This window comes from Aptenodytes forsteri, unplaced genomic scaffold (assembly GCF_000699145.1).
Source record: "Aptenodytes forsteri isolate BGI_AS27 unplaced genomic scaffold, ASM69914v1 Scaffold130, whole genome shotgun sequence".
Taxonomy (NCBI): Eukaryota; Metazoa; Chordata; class Aves; order Sphenisciformes; family Spheniscidae; genus Aptenodytes; species Aptenodytes forsteri.
Genome location: NW_008795133.1, coordinates 1,195,308 through 1,212,027, shown reverse-complemented (window position 1 = coordinate 1,212,027; position 16,720 = coordinate 1,195,308). Strand labels below are relative to the sequence as shown.

The 16,720-nt window shown below is 34.5% G+C and overlaps 1 protein-coding gene across 1 annotated transcript in view; it reads right to left on the bottom strand.

Moving 5' to 3' along the window:
• The window catches only part of LRPPRC (leucine rich pentatricopeptide repeat containing), an 83,598-nt gene extending 67,505 nt beyond the window's left edge, over positions 1-16,093 (bottom strand). Inside the window, exons 1-12 of the mRNA XM_009278402.2 lie at positions 15,892-16,093; positions 12,790-12,912; positions 11,954-12,075; positions 11,805-11,863; positions 10,986-11,072; positions 10,376-10,502; positions 9,160-9,304; positions 8,243-8,385; positions 7,851-7,956; positions 7,662-7,769; positions 1,413-1,531; positions 688-781 (exon numbers count right to left, since the gene is read on the bottom strand). Coding sequence (XP_009276677.1) covers positions 688-781; positions 1,413-1,531; positions 7,662-7,769; positions 7,851-7,956; positions 8,243-8,385; positions 9,160-9,304; positions 10,376-10,502; positions 10,986-11,072; positions 11,805-11,863; positions 11,954-12,075; positions 12,790-12,912; positions 15,892-16,087 — 1,429 coding nt within the window. The 5' untranslated portion in view covers positions 16,088-16,093. The remainder of the gene's footprint in view (positions 1-687; positions 782-1,412; positions 1,532-7,661; positions 7,770-7,850; positions 7,957-8,242; positions 8,386-9,159; positions 9,305-10,375; positions 10,503-10,985; positions 11,073-11,804; positions 11,864-11,953; positions 12,076-12,789; positions 12,913-15,891) is intronic.
• Between the last annotated feature and the right edge of the window lie 627 nt (positions 16,094-16,720).

Sequence of the window (16,720 nt, the reverse complement as noted above, 5' to 3'; positions counted from 1 at the left end):
GGGGGGAGTGAGCAAGCGGCTGTGTGGTGCTTAGCTGCCGGCTGGGGTTAAACCACGACACTTTTGCAAGCACTGAGCATCAGAACAATCTTTGGAGAAAACTCTTAAGAAGTGATTAATTCATGCTGTCAAAATTTCATCATCTAATTAACTCATCAGATTTATACACAACTTCCATGACCAACAGATCAGCAGAGCACTCTCAGGTTAACATCAGTGCCAATCAGTTCTTTAAAGTTGGTTCTTTCATTAATAATTCTGTAGTACTTCAGAGCCATAATGTTAGACTAGCATCCTGTTGTAATTGATGCTGCAAACAAAAACAATCTCCGCACCAACAACTTAACAGTCATTGTGCAAGGCAAATCGTTTCCTTAAGCCCTCTAAGTACAAGAGGATCAGAATCCTATCACAATCACAGCAAAGCTGTGATTTGTAAATATCTTATATGTAAATCTTACGGCCAGGTTCAATACTAAAAAAGAATTTAATCATGGTATGTTGTCCAGAATTGGTAGTTTCAAGCAGTCTGACATCTCATCACAGAGGACCTCACATAATAAAAGTTTTGCTCAAGTTTCCCACATATATTTAAACCTCATGTATTAATACATGTAAATCTCTTAGCTACAACCAATCAACACTACCACCAAGTATGTAGTAACATTCAACATGAAAAATACTTACATAGAGAAAGAACATTGTTCAGTCTTCCATTTGCTGCTTCATATCTTATTTCTGCTACAGAGAGTCCAACACTTTCAAACAGGCAGTCATTTTTCTAGAGATAAAGCAATCAGTCATTGGAAGTACACACAAAGAAGACCTTCTGATACTTTGTATTTTTAAACGCTTCCTTCCCAAAGAACATTGGCATTCTTGTATTGATAGCTGTTGAGAACATAGAAGGTGCTCTACAGAAGTAGACATGGCTAGCCAGAGAAGTTGCTACTGATCCAAAATTATGCAGCTTTTGTATTGAAATCAAATCGCAAGAGACAAAGTTACCAAAGGCAGAAAGAGTGGGACAGTTAAACTCAGTCTGCAATTCTGAATTCTTTCGCAAGTAAAAAAAAAAACTGCACCAGAAACAACTGTAATACTTCTAATCCCCAATAAAAAAGGGACATCATTCATTTATTTAGTTTTCCACTTCAGGAAACAAGGCTAGTAAGTCTTGAGCAAAATATTTTGGTTAGCTCTGAAAAGGAGAAAGAAACGAAGCCAGAGAAAGACATGGTAAACAAACCATCAGTGCAACAAGTGTTTCAAAAGTAATCTAAATATTCTGAACAGGCTTCATCATACCAAGTTCATGTTTAGAGCACTACTGGGATCTAAAGCCTTCACAAAGAACACAAAAAAACAAGCCATGCAATAGTCATTTTTATGAATTGTAAATGTAAACTCACCTTCAGCTGGGTACGGGCAGTTTCACTAGTAGCAAAATTTTTAAAAACATAGTCTGTGTATGTTTCTGTATCAAGTTCCACCCCCAACTCGTGCATCACTTTGAGGACCTCAAAGATACCTATTCAAGGCAAAATTGGCAATGCTAAGCATTTCAGAAAAATGAAAACTTGATACTCAACATTTAAAAATAAATGTTGCTTTTCAAAAAAAGGACTTGTCTCCTCAATTTCCCTCCTTGAAATTGCCATGCAAATTCCTGCATTTTTATTTTAGGTGTAAATAAAGTTCTTAGTTGTGAAACTTAAAAAGATTTTACTTGCTGTACTATCAAAACCATGAAATTCTTGGCTAGTTTGGAAGTTGCTAGTATACAAAGTTATTTTCTAACACAGTAACTATATGACAGTTACTTTTAGTCATGTTTGCAAAACATCTTTTAGAGCTATATATCAAAACGTCCATATTATTGTGCATAAAAAAAAAATCTGAAAATTTGGTGTAAAGTATATAATCAAATTCAAGATACAAATGCATTCTTCAATACATAATACATTCTTACTTAGCTTTATTCCCAGTATCCAACCCTGGTTAGCAAGGCAAGCTTTCAAGATTTGTCTCTAGATTTGTTTAAAACAAATAACATTTTTGTAAGCAAATAGGTTGATTTGACTCTATCAACACATCAGCTTCAAACTGGAAATTCAGAGAAAGGCTGGAGTCTCCCAAGCCCCAGTGAGGCTACATCATAACTTTTACAGGGTTCAGATCAATTCACACAACTACTGTATATTACTACTGTAGATACGCATTTGAAGACAACAGATACCAAATCTTAATAATTCAGCAATTCGAGTGTAGAGTTTTAGAGTATACGTCATGCTTTTTAATTGCTCACACTCTTCTTATTTGCAGAAACTTCTTACAGTAACCCTAGCCAGCAAACTCTGAACCCCTGTCAAAACCAATACAGGTATTATCATTTTTTGCTGGTCTGAAAATGATTTGTCAGTTGCTGCAGGACACCAGTACCAAACAGCATATGTTTTTTTCAACTTGCATTTCATACTTATTACTTTAAAAATGTAAAGTTTCCCAAAGTCCCTGTCTCTGCCCTGGAGTGCCACCTATGGAAAAGTGACACTTCCATGAATATTTTATGCAGTGCACTATGGTGCAAATAATCAAATGTGAATTCCCTTTGAGCACTTGAAAATACATGCAGGCAAGTCACACTAGATTAAAGTCGCATCATCTGTTCGAGTTTGCCTTAAACAAAACTCTGATTTTGGCCCAGAATCTGCAAAAATATGAATAAAGAATTAATTACAGTAAGTCTTTCTTGATACCTTTCAAATTTTGACAGCTAGTTTCTATTTCATGTTTTCAACTTCCCAGAAAATACATTAAGTCCTCTTATGCTGAAACCTTTTCAAACATAACTGTATCTGTATCACTAGAAAGTAGTTTGAAGACCAAGAACTAGATAATGTAGTGAATAAGGTGTGGTGAACTCAGGAGATTTGAGTTCAAATTTGTATCTAGAACAGAGTAGAAAAATAGGCTTATTAAGCATCCCCATTCCCTAGTAGACATTTGTCAGAAATGTCTACTAGGGCACAGTTCCCAAGTAGGAAAGGGCACGTATGAAGATTAGAACACCAGCACAACAGTGAGATGCAGAATAAGGAGGAATACCAGTAACAATACTGCACATAGACAAATTAATTGCAAACTTAAAAAAAATGCTGCCACAGAGTTCCTCATTTCTAAGATGGCTGATGTACAACTTTTTGGGGGAATAGAAGATTAATGAAAACCAACACAGAATCCTACAATTTTGCATACATTTTCTACCTCATCGAGTGAACTACTTCATTATCACATAAATATCTTCCACAATACAAAGCAGTGAAACGCTCCCACTGCAATCAAAATACTATAAAATTGTCAAATACGTGCATGAAATAGGACTTGAGCATTCTGTGTGCGGACTTTTAGGAATTCTTTGCTCCTCCTATTGGAAAACACACTAACCTCTTCTCTCTCCCCAAACCAAAGAAAAGACTAAAGAGAGAGACAAAAGCGCAGTCACATTTATCTAGAACACTAGTCTCCCAAACTTTTTTGAGAGCACACCCCCAATACATGTATATTTATTTAGCCATTATACACATGTACTACTGTACTGATATATTATGCACATTATATAACATACACAAAAATACAAAGTAAAAAAGGATGAAATATTTATTTATTTATTAACAGCCCACTCACACCCCAATGGATTGCCCTGCACATCCCACTTTGGAGACCACTGATCCAGAAGACTGGGTATGACTAAAACCCACAGTAAAGTCTTCCAGCCATCTCCCTGCTTGATCAGTAACAGGTTTTTGAGATCTTGGGCTGAGATACGTAAGGACCACAGGAGCTGAGTATTTAAAAACAAATAACTGAGTGAGTGGAAAGAGGACAGAAACAGGCAATAAAACACAGCCAAACTTCTGTTCTCCTTTTTGTCAATACTGGAAACAGCACTCAAACACCCCAACAGAACAGATTCTAGCCTCGAATCAGTATATCCAAGAACAAATACCAGAGATTAATTACAAGATCGTCATAATATTTCTGTGGTAGAGCAGAGCAACTTGCTGCTTTTCAAGAAGTGAAAAGTGAGACTTGCATTTCAGTCCACCTTTCATTTCCTAAGTTTCTCACAATAAGTCGTGCCTTCTTCCTAAAGCAGTCCCATCAGAACAGGGGGGATTTCTAAGGCAGTTACGTACAGTTCTACATGTGCAAGGGCAGTAAAATTGGGCTTTAAGCAGTTTTCTAAGAAAAAAACCCAAAACCTCCAGTTTGAAAAGTGAGGTCACATTCAGGAAAACGACATAATATTTAACATATTTTTGCTTGTGCTGTTAATTTCAGATGCACTCAGTTCTTTGCCAGAAAAGTCTGTCTACAAAACAGTATTTCAAGCAGTTACTTTGTGAAATCACCATCCTTATTCCTCTCTGGACTCAGACTCTTATTTCCCAAAGTAAAAATTGAATTATCGTTCACTAACCACGCTTTGTGTATATAACAACAGTTTAGTAGAAAATCAAAGTGAGATACACAACTGACTTTTGAAAACTGTCTTTAAAAATAACATGATTATACAAAGATGAAGGGGAGCTATAAAATACTCAGTCACAAGTGTAAGTCAAACATTTCTGCTTATTTACACTAGGCCCTCCTGTTTTTAGTGTTTAATCTGATACAAGATGAATCTCAGTGCCAGTAATAGTTTCAGACACACCGCATATCGATCTTTTAAGCCCTCCAAGCACTTTCCATTCCTAAAAGCATAACAGCATTTACTTAAATAAATACTAGGGAAATAATTAATTATCAACTTAGAGAACAGATGCACATAAAAGCAAGAATGCCCCATCTGAAATTATTTGCCTGTGTAAAATGACTGAAAAGAGCTGTTTGCTATTTCAGAGTGGTTAAGTTCTCTACAGCATATTTAAAAGTGACCTTGCTTAGTTTCATTCCTCTTAGCCACCACTTCACTGCTACTTTTTTTTCAAACTCAATTCCATAATACAGAAGTTAAGGAATTTCCTTCGATATCCAGTGTCAGCTTTTGTTATAATAAACATTAAACAAACATATAATTAAACATTGCTGCTAGTTATGTAATTGTTTGGGTCACATTATACATACTTATTCAGACATTTGTACCCTGCAGTTCTAGATAGGTTGTTGCTTATATTCTGTGTTCTTTAATGATTATTTAGTCCACTGTCTACATCCTACCAGATTTTTAATAGTTTTTCCTCAAAGTTCTTTTCCATTTCCAGCCTCACCTATACTGAGATGCAAAGTTACATGCATTAGGCCGGTCATTACTACTTTGCAGAGAAAGGAATTACCACCTCATTTTTGGTATGAGATGCGATACAGTGTCTATCTACGCTTTTGTTCACACAGCTGTTATTTTTTGCTGCTAGAAAGCACCATTCTGTTCATTTACTATCTGCTGTCATGTTTAGGTTCTCACTGCAGCACTATTCTTTGCTCTATTTTTTCTATGATACAATTTCCGGGTGGGTGGGGTCCCCCCCCCCCTTACTTTCTTTCAAGCATATTGGTTGTATTTTTAGATAGTGGATCTCATTTACTCATTTTTATTATTATTAAATTTTGAAAAATGAACATAAGCTTACACATGGGAAAGAACAAGACAACTTGTTTCACTGCAGCAAGAATAATTCCACTGATTCTTCACTGCAGAAGACATTGCTTAGGCAATTTCCGGGTGGGGGGGGGCCCCCCCCCCCTTACTTTCTTTCAAGCATATTGGTTGTATTTTTAGATAGTGGATCTCATTTACTCATTTTTATTATTATTAAATTTTGAAAAATGAACATAAGCTTACACATGGGAAAGAACAAGACAACTTGTTTCACTGCAGCAAGAATAATTCCACTGATTCTTCACTGCAGAAGACATTGCTTAGGTATCACCTTCTGTATTTTAAGAATTGCAAAATCACTGACTTTTATAGGTATGCACACAGGAGTAACATTCCCACTTGATAATTCAAACTCGGAGACTAAGTACCAGGTTACAAAAATGTGTTTGCAAATCCACAGTATTATCATACAGCCATACAGAAGTTTATGTATCAATGCCTTTGCAGATAGAAGAAAGGCTCTCTAGAAAATGGCAAAGAAAGCCACTATTGAGGGTTCCTTCATCAGTTTTCTTCTCAATTTGCTTACGTGACTTCCAGCAGCAACTACTAGCCAAAACAGTTGATTTCTACAGTAGGAGTCCAAAATAAGGCAACCTCTGATCTTGCCAAAGGCCAAAAAGAGATATGAAAACTTGTTTCTCTCGACGGTCAGATATTGCTTCAGTTTTGGGAGCTAAGTCTAAATCTAAAAGTACTTCTGGCGTCTCTTATAATTGTGTTAGCGAGGTGAAATTTTCCATGGAATAACAGAAAGCATGTTTTTTCAGTAGGCAGCACCCACATAGAGAAGTATGACATTGATTTAAATTTACTTATTTTTGGCAACATTGTACTTCAAGTAAGTCACAAAGGACCCAACTAAAACAACATTGCCAGACTTTTAAAATATCATAGAACTTTCAAGCATTTGAAAACCTGGGAGAAGATAAACTTGGGAAGTAGTCTAGCAGGAACAGAGCCTAAGGAGTTAATAAAAACTGAATATTGTTTTCAAAAAGGCTTTTCGAAAAAGACTTGAGACATTTTTATAGCCAGAAACAATTAGGGAATACTTGTTTCAGCATTTCTTCCAAACTGGAATGTGACTGTGTATTTAAGATAAAATTGCGATATGAAGAGTCTGCTAAAAGCACTTTTTTTTTGTTTGTGCATTTTGTTTGTCACCCAGTGTCACACTAACAACTCTGCATCTCATTCTAAAGCACATTATACTGTGAGATAAGATGAAAAAGACAGTTTTTTGTTTCCCCAAGGGGGAAGTACTTCTGTTAAAAGCATCTTTTTACAATACCATTCTTTCTGAATTACCAATAACGCAAACCAAAGAATTAGATACTGTACTCTAAAATTTAATATTTGTTCAATTCTTATTCATATCCTGTAGACATCCCCATGTGTAACAGGGGAAAGTATGCTAAATGCTTAAACCTACTTAAGAATCCCAAAAATTGAGCATTTCTGTCCTTCAATCAGTATGCTGTCAGGTCAGGCTCGCACATTCAGCAATGTAAGCTCTCCTGCAGTTTTTATTATTGTAACGAAACTCACATCTGGCTTTAGCAGGTAGATAATAAGAAGTGGGCTTGAAAAAAGGATTGGGTTTGCAGTCCAAGAGAGCTATTATAACATAACCTGATTTTTAAATTCTTCTCTCAGATTTCAGTTTCTTCAAGAGTAAACTCTGTAAAAGGTAATCAGCAGCAAAAAGAACCAGTGGAAGGCAGAAAGAATGTGAAGAGTTAAAAAGATAATTAAACACTCTCTCACATCTTTCTCTGCAAAGGTAGACTTTAAATTTGTAGAACTGTACCATGATTAAGAAAGGAGGTTTTAAAAAAAGTCTTTCTGAAGGCAAAATTGTTTGCAACAAAGACAGACATGCAGCAAGGTCTTAGTTTACTTTGAAGAGTCGGCTGAATCTCATAGCAATGTTTTAATAAAGATTTGTGCGCTAGGTTTGCAATGAAGCTAGAGGAGCATTTATCAGATAACTAACCTTTAAGATTCTTCTCTTTCTGGAACCCAACTAGCAGTGGCCAGGAATAGTGAGGTCTGAGTGGCAAGCCCTCCTCTTTCATCATCTTCATCACATCAATGGCCAACGCTGAAAACATTTAGAAGATAATTAAACAGTGACCAAGTATTTTAAATAAGCATATGTAAAATAACTAAATAAGCAGAGTACCTGGTTTGTTGGCCTCCAAAGCGCAACGCAAAATAAATGGTAACGGTGCTGAGTGCATTTTTGCTTCTTTTAACTCACTACAAAATTGCTTCAGCTTGTTCACGGGCTGCGAAGAATTTCAAAAATTAATTTAATATATTTGTCCATTTCTCAAAATTCTTAAGAATGTCAGATTCTTCTAATATTTAGGAAATGGATATTATGCATGCCAAACACGATTCCTTTGTGAATTTCAATTTACTTTGCAAATTGATATGAAATATTAAAATCCTTCTTTTATTCTTTAAGAACCGTGCAAAAAATCTACTATTCTCCACCTTCACGGTTGCATTAAACTATATAAATATACTGTTATTAGTATATTAAGAAAAAAGTATTACTATTCTGCATACCATATCTCTATTTACACAATGTTGCAAGAAGAAGCTACCCTGGTCCGTATTATCACGTGATAAATGATTAAAAGACTTCAAAATATGGAAACTTATATCTTCGAAGCCATGAGTTACCAGAGTCAAACACAGGTTCATTGCATCTAGCAATTGAAAAACAGAGAATGACAAAATTAAAAAAGTGCATATAACTATTTTCTCATTAAACTACTAAAATTAGTGAAAGCTAGGAAAGTAAATGTTTTACAAGTATCATTAGCATACTTTTAAACATGATTAACCAATCAAATTTGAGACTACCTTTTTCAGAATTTATATTTACCAATGAAATTCACTTTTCCCATTAGAAGACCATGCCAAAAATTACAGAAGCAGCACCACTGCAGCATGACAGAAGGATACTAAGAGGAACACATTTCTAAACACATCAAAAAAGAAAAAAATGGATGAAGTATAATTAACAGTTATCAATCAGATTACGCACACTGGGATCCAAAAGTGACTTTAACTGTAGTTAAAGAAAACTATATTCAGTGTTTAGTTTCCCTTTTTATGATATTCAGAAAGAGTTGTCACAACAGGAATTACAACAGTGTTGTTTGAAGAAAGGACTCCACGCTTACTGCTTTCCTATAAAATCCTAATGAATTTTAGAAGTTTAAAAAATTGATAGATTAATTTTTGTATGTAAATTATTAAAATTGGTTTATATTTAAATTTTATAAAATGTGATCTAAAGCAGTACAAATGAATCCACAAACTAATGGCAAAAATATTATTTTCCCTAAGTATTCAAGAGACAAAGTATAAAATTACCGATTTTTGCTAACATTATTGGGGGGGGCGGGGGAGAAAAGAAAATGCTTTTCCTCTCCACCATGAGTAGCAAAACACTGCTGTAGTAACCAAGGACATACCTGGAATTAATTCCCTTTCAAATCTTATGCGTTCTTTAATATCTTCGATGTACTGAGGATATCCAGCCTTGGCAAGGCTAAAAATCACCTGCATCAAAATCCTATCCATAAGGTACCCTTCAGTCTTCTCAACCTCTTCTAGAGTCTGTAAACCAGAACAAATTTAACTTTCATAAACTCCAAAGTGACTCAAAACAGAATACATTAAAATTAAATAAATAATAATTAAAAAAAAAAAAAAATCACAAAAAGCTGGGGTTTTTTCCTTTTTTAAAACCATGGGTTTAGATACATGGAATATGGTAGAGAGAATACCTAAGATCCATAGAGAGGGCCTCAAACACCCTTACACCGTAAAAAGAAAAAGGGACAGATAAAAGGGATATAATAGATAGTTCCTCTCTAACATCTAATAATATTTGAAAACATCAGAGGTATTCCCATTGAGAGATGACTTTCAAAAGAAATTACTTTGAAAAGGGGAGAATGATTAATCAAACTTTTTGATAGTGTTTGGAAGAAGGTTGGTTGATGAAGATTTGTTTAATTTGTAAGTCACAGAACAATATTGTTTCCCACATCCTCTTCCTTGATTTGGTCTTCTCCATCTGATACTACTTATTAAACTCAAACCAATTTTCTTTTCTCATTCCTTTCCGAATATTTCTTTGATTTAAAAAAAAGTAAGAGAGAATACTTGAAAAAAATCAGCTACACAAAGGGCTCTAAGGCAGCATTATCTTATCCACACTTCATGAATACCTAAGTTGTTGGCATGAACTCTCAAGAAAAAATCAGTTTTTCTGGAAAGATTCTTTGGCTCCAATGGGAACCAAAGAATGGCTCACTAGGAGCAGAAAAATCAAGGTTTGCTTTTTATTTATTTTTAGAAATAAATATATAAATATCTCACATGCATTATTTGTCTCCTTAAAAAAAAAAAGAATTATTAAATCACTCACTAGCAAACATTATCTTCTCAGAGTGAAAGGCAACTATCAAAAGACAAGTATTTTTCATAAAGTATGAAACTGCTTTCAGTTAACCAGCTATTCAGATGCAAAAAAAAAGAAAAAAAAATTGTTTAATTGCTGCAGACTAGGAGGAAACAAGTTATAAAATTCAGTATTATTCCTCCTGCATGGATAGTAAGCATTCCAAAGTTAAATCAAACAAAAGATCAAACACGTTGTATTTAAACTCAGACTTGCAATACCTTTTTGATGCTACCAGCATCACCCTTTTCAGCATACACATTCAGCAGTGATAAATAGGTGTCTGGACCTGGTTCAACACCAGCCATCCTCATCACTGAAAGGATATTTTCTGCACTCTTCATATCTCTAAAGGAATTCAAAAGAAAGACCCCTCAGTAGACTTAATTGTAATAATGTTTCTCGTGACTTCCACATTTCCTCATTAATTAGAATTGGAAACAAAGACTGCAACAAGCATAGCAGAAGTTATTTTAAGTAAGTAAATCCTGAAAAGTGGAAGTGTAAATCTTTTAATTATTGTATTACTTAAAATACTCTTTCAACTTTAACAGTTGAAAAAGTTCAAAACTAAGCACAGCAAATTTCTTTTTCAAACAGTACAAAAGTACAGTAATTTATCTTGAAATTCAAGATTTTCAGACACAAAAAAAATCTAGTTCTTTTGTTAAATAGCCCTGTTTTGCTTCAAAAATGTATAAAAAGACAGTCTTCTATACATTATTATTCAAACCATCATACTATTCTGCAGCATGTAATTTTTCTATACAGTATCACTTTATATTGTACAAAGCTAGAAGAAAACAAAAGAAAAGGTGTATTAAACTTTACCCTGATCTCGCATGACCTTTCACAAGGCTACTGAAAACTGCCTCAGTGATTGGGAGATCTTTGTTCTTCATAAATCCAAGAATCTTACTGCAAAATACAAGACAGTGAATGATTAAATTTTTTTTTCCTTTGAAAAGACATACCGAGCTATTGCTGCTCTGCTGGAGAAGTACTGTATCATCAAACAAAACCAAATCCTGATCTCACTGAGCAATTACATTTGGGGATGCCGCATAATATGCTCATAATTTGGTCATTTTCATTTTTTCAGATGAATTGTATTTGTTACTGAAATACGCAGACACAAGGGCGGGGCTGGGCTTTTTTATTTTTATCTTCCTTTTTCTTACTACTTATGCCCAGCAATCACACTGTTGCAACTTAACCTTGCTAAAATTAAAATGTTAGACAGATATCCAGCAAGCCCTGCGTAACAACAACAAAAACCAGAATTACTACTATTTGCGCCTTAGCCCACTTTGTTCTCAAATGCCTTTCCCAGTAGCCATTTTCTTACATAGGCACTAAGCCTTGATAACCTCACACTTTTTCACGCTGGCTCTAGAAATGACAAAACAAGTTACTTTCTGAGCAACTTGAATATAATTTGATTTGAACACACTGGTCTGTCACTTATTTTTATTTTGCTTAAGTCTCTAAGAAACTGCTCTGCAGTGTTTGGTTAAAATTTACTTAAACCCCCTCTTTGCTTTGCTCAATTTAGAAGAATTACACTGAAATTAACTTTAACTTTAATGGTAGGGAATATGAGAAACAGATTTTGTGGAAATCACTTTAAACATAAATGCAAAAGAATACCTCGCTCCTTCAATGTCACCCTCATTGCAGTAAGCAGCAATCAACCTTTGATATGTAACCTACAGAAAACAAAAAGGGGAAGTTAATGATTTCCATCCAATAAATGGATACTACTATTAAGAATGAAAACACCACAAAAAGGTACCTACTCGATTGGGCTGCGCATTAGCTTCCTCCATTCTGGCCAAGAATTCCATCGGAGAAAATTTGTGCTCGTTCTGAAGGTAGACTTTAAGTAAAGCATTATAATGGCTCGTATCATACACAGCACCTAAGGAAATATTTCAACCACAGTCAGTGAACGTTGATTCTCTAAATTCAACATGATTTTATAGCTTTCTCAGGTAATTAATTCCATATCAATTTCATTCTGTATGAACTTCATGTATAACCAGACAACTTAATTTTATCCACCTTTGAAATATCAGACATCTATTTATCAGCACACGTTTATAAAAGGCTAAAACATAACAAGAGCACAGTTAACATCAATGCTCATGTGCATGCTATTCCACAGTCTCTACAGCTGTATTTATTTTACAGATTCAGCAATATTGCTATCAAGAAGCAGTTCACCTATGTAAGGCCTACTTATAAATGACTCACTTAAAATAAAAAAATCATCTGATAAAATAGCTGGTAGCACTAGGAATACTCAGCCCACCAGATATCAAGGTAACATCTAACAGAAAAGTAAAATACATTCTTACAATAATCAAAACCAAGCAAAAGTCCAATTTAAGCATCTTACAAAAAATAGAATCTTTAGATTTATTATTAACACCCCTAGATGTCAGTATAACTCCCAGAATAGGAAATAGGTCTCTCACCTGAATAATAAAACCTAGAGTTTATTTGGTAATGAGTATTTGCTGTTATAACCTAACATTTAAACACTAATAAAATACATTCAGTCTTCTATTACAAAGAAAGTAACCAAAGCACATAGCTGTTCTTGCAAGAGGGACTAACAAAACCAACCTACCCAGTTCTTTCATCTTGTCCCATATCATATGGGCTAGTTCTGTTCTTTCAGGTGACAATACCTCTGGTAAAAGAGCACCACAGCTTCGCAACAAAAGCAAGGTCTGGTTACTCCCTGGACACCCTGCAAGTGGAACACAACCACAAATTTCTTTATAAATAATCATGCATTTAATATTAGAAAAAAGATTCGAGACTGACCAACTGAAGTATTTAAGCATTTTGCATAGAATAAAATCTTCACCAAAATTGTAAGATTTTTCTGAAGAGGATACCCAAATTATTAAGCAATGACACTATTATGCGCTACCATGAAAAAGATTCACGATAAAACATGCCATTTAGTACAATAATGAGCTCAGCTGAAATTTTAAAAATTACAACACAAAATACTAAACTCAGATGATCTAGTACTTTAAATTTCCTAATCCAAGATCCATAGATCATTTCATCCTAACAGGGCCATAACTTTCTGGTAAATTTCTAAAATTGCAAAATACTTCATACCAATTCCATACTATTCCAAAACATTCAGAGTAATGTTTTGGAATAGTTCTCAAAGTATTCAGAGACATTCCACATTTAAATTTCCATTTCCACTTCTGCCCATGGCTCAATATAAAATAAATGACATAATTTACATCTAGAGAATAGTGAAGGAAACTGTAAGGATGTCTACCATCTCTGACTTCTGTACTAGCCCCAGAATGTTGAAAAAGTAACTATGAACTCATCTTTCTTGGACTTCACTACTACCCCTGAGGCAAAGTAAGGCAGAGCTACAGAATCTGTCACAGATTACCCAATAAGCTGGAGACATAAAATTTTTTTCAGTAACATCTTTATATGCAAACCCAGCAATTTCTAATAAAAAGAAGAGTTTCTTTAGAAAGCAGCATACTGTAAAGAAAAAAAAAAAAGGCAAAAAAATGCTGTCTATTCCTTTCCTATCACAGAGAAAGGTATACTTCAGAAGTAATTTCATCTAACAAGGAGCAAGATAAATGTTCACATGCAACATAAATGATGAAAAAAATTCTGTAAGGTTTTCTATCTCAGAGACATACATGCAAACTTGAAAGATTCAGACTTCCAAAATGACTTGAAGTCTAAAGCATCACTAATGCTTTGTAAGTTCCTTCCAAATCATCATGCCAACACTCCAAAGTTGTGTACAGCCCAGCATAGAGGCAGGAGCTGTTGCCAGTAAAAATAATCTCCAGCTGCTGCTGATCACTGTAAGTGTAATTTTTAACTATACAGAGCTGTAGAAACAGCTATACAGCTATAAAATAATGGCAAAATAAAGTAAAAAAACCCTCAACAGCAGAAAGCTATATACCGTCTAGAACTAGATCTTCAGGTACTGAAAAGGACCAGCATATCTAGGATACCACATAACTATTGTAAACTATGTTTCAAGAGCGCAATCTACAGTAGAGAAGTTATTTATACAGAGTAAACTCATCTGGGAAGAAACACAGGCAGTAGTGGGAAAAAAATAAGCAATAATGAGAAAAGAAGAGAAATAAGTTAAAACATTGAGAGGGGGCAGGTACAAATTGCAAATGGGGATTTGAACTTCTGAAGACATAATGGAGTGGTGAGGTAAGTCATACTTGACTAACTTTTAAATCCCTGCATACAATTAGTTCATGCAATAAAAACACCCAACACATCTCCAGTTTCACAATGCCAGTGTTATACTAGTGACTGAGTACTTTGAAAGGCAAAAGAAAGAGGAAAAGGTTTGGCAGTATGAGTATGGAAAGATGCAGGACATGATCTACAGCAAGCACCTTCTTTGGGCATTTTTCGTGTTGTAATTAGAAATGGAGGAACAATACGAAACACAGGCAAATCTTTTTAAGAAATCAATAATAACTAACCTCCCATGCTTCTGCTAAATTAGGTTTCAACATGATTAATAAAAAGGACTGAATTTTTCATATGGAAATATTTGTCATTTATTTTAATAGCATCCTAGTTAAATCTCTTGTGAAGTTCTATGCTTTTTTTTTTAATACTTACACAGAAGGAAACCACTATAGGCAATTAATCTTTTTGTTAATATGACTTCCTAAAAACTGTGTAACTAATCAAAGATCATGAAGAACTGTGATTTGCAGGTAAGTTTAAAGACATAGAATTCTTGCCAAGCCACACTCGCAAATTATAAGTTTATACCTAAAAAAGACAAAGCAGTCAGAATCAGAAAGGATATCACAAGCAAAAAGAAAAAACTAAGAAGTTCAACAGAAAGAGAGCACGAATTGAAGAATCAGCTTTAAAACAGTGAACTACAAAACTTTTAAACTCACAATTCCATGTATAAAAGCCATTAACAGTCCAGAGCAATACATAGCAAAGTTTAACACTAAAACAAAACAATACATGCTGTCATTGATAAATATTGGCAGTAATACTTAGTGAGTATATTTAGCAAGTATCTCCATTGACTCATCCTAACTGGTACCAAACCTCATCAACTGTGGTACCTGGTTTGCAAAATATTAATATAGTCTGGCTATTTTTAGCCAAAGGGGTATTGAATCTGTCAGAATGAATAATGCCTCAGCTGTTTATTTTTGTTTTATTGAAAAAAAATAAAGCTTTCTTGTCCTGAACAACCACAGCTACCTGGGAATGCGAAAACTTGGAGATCACCTCCACATTTCCCTGTATAGTTCCATTTTAAAACAAATAACCTCTCTCTTAAGGACGGCATGGTTTATTACAGACATTTTAAAAATATACTGTTCAGAGTGCACAATACAATTATATGAGGAAGGTGTAACACTACCAGACTAAAAATGCACAATAAGCAGGGCTATATAAGATTTCTTGAAAGTACACTGAATTTTTACAAGACTTACAAATTCCCAAAGACAAAAAAAACTGGAAAAGTAAACACATGCATTCAAAGCAAAATAACATCTCTAAAGCATTTAAAGTCTGTTCATCAACATATGCAGCAGATTAAACAACACTGAAAGACAAAATATAAATCAGAACACTTTCAATTAATTTCCTTGGTTTGATGAATTGTTACACTGCAGCTTTAAATTTAGCTTTTATTTTGTTTTAATTGGAAGCAACTTACCTGTTTTGCATATTTCATGGAAGATTTTTAGTAGAAGGGCTTTAGGGATGCGGCCAGTTTTTCTGACAGAGTTATCCAGTTTATTAATGCCCAGGTCAAACTGCCACATCCGTCTGGTTTGAATTTCTGAAATTGGTTCTTCTTTAACACTTCCCTCCTCTTGAGGTGCAACTGTAAGGAACCTTATTTGGTACATGATGTTTCTGCTTAAATAAAAACAAACAAAAACAGAGATTACACTTCTGTGAGTCGTTTTGCAACTACACTAGTCACACAATGTCAAAAAGATAATGCACTTCTTGATGATGAAGTTTCTCAAAAACATTCCATATTGATATAAACAAACACAGGTGATTCATTCCAGTGTCTTTCTTCTTAAAAAGACATAGTCATGTATATTTTCTCACAGTGACAACTGTTTCTCTGAGATCTTCAGTTGGATTCACCTCTTAAGTTAAACGGTTCAAATACTATTCCCACAAAACAAAAAATTTTGAAGTCATCCAAGTGCTATAGAAGTCTGTTGTCCCATTATGGCTTCTCACAAAAGCTCTCACATGCTTTTGAAAAATCACTCTAAGAACAGTCACAGACGTCTCTTTCAGAACACAGCAAATCAAGGCAGCAAATCATACCTTTCTTTTCAATTAAAATACACAAAAACGAGTGCAGAGGCCAGTGTTTTAGACAACAATGGCTTAAAGAACAACTGGATCATTCCCCATTCTGTAGCATTTACATTAACGAGCATGAAGTGGCCATCCTGTGATGTAAACCAAATACCAACACTGCATTTGTTTAAATATTTATTTTCTCAAAATAAAGTATG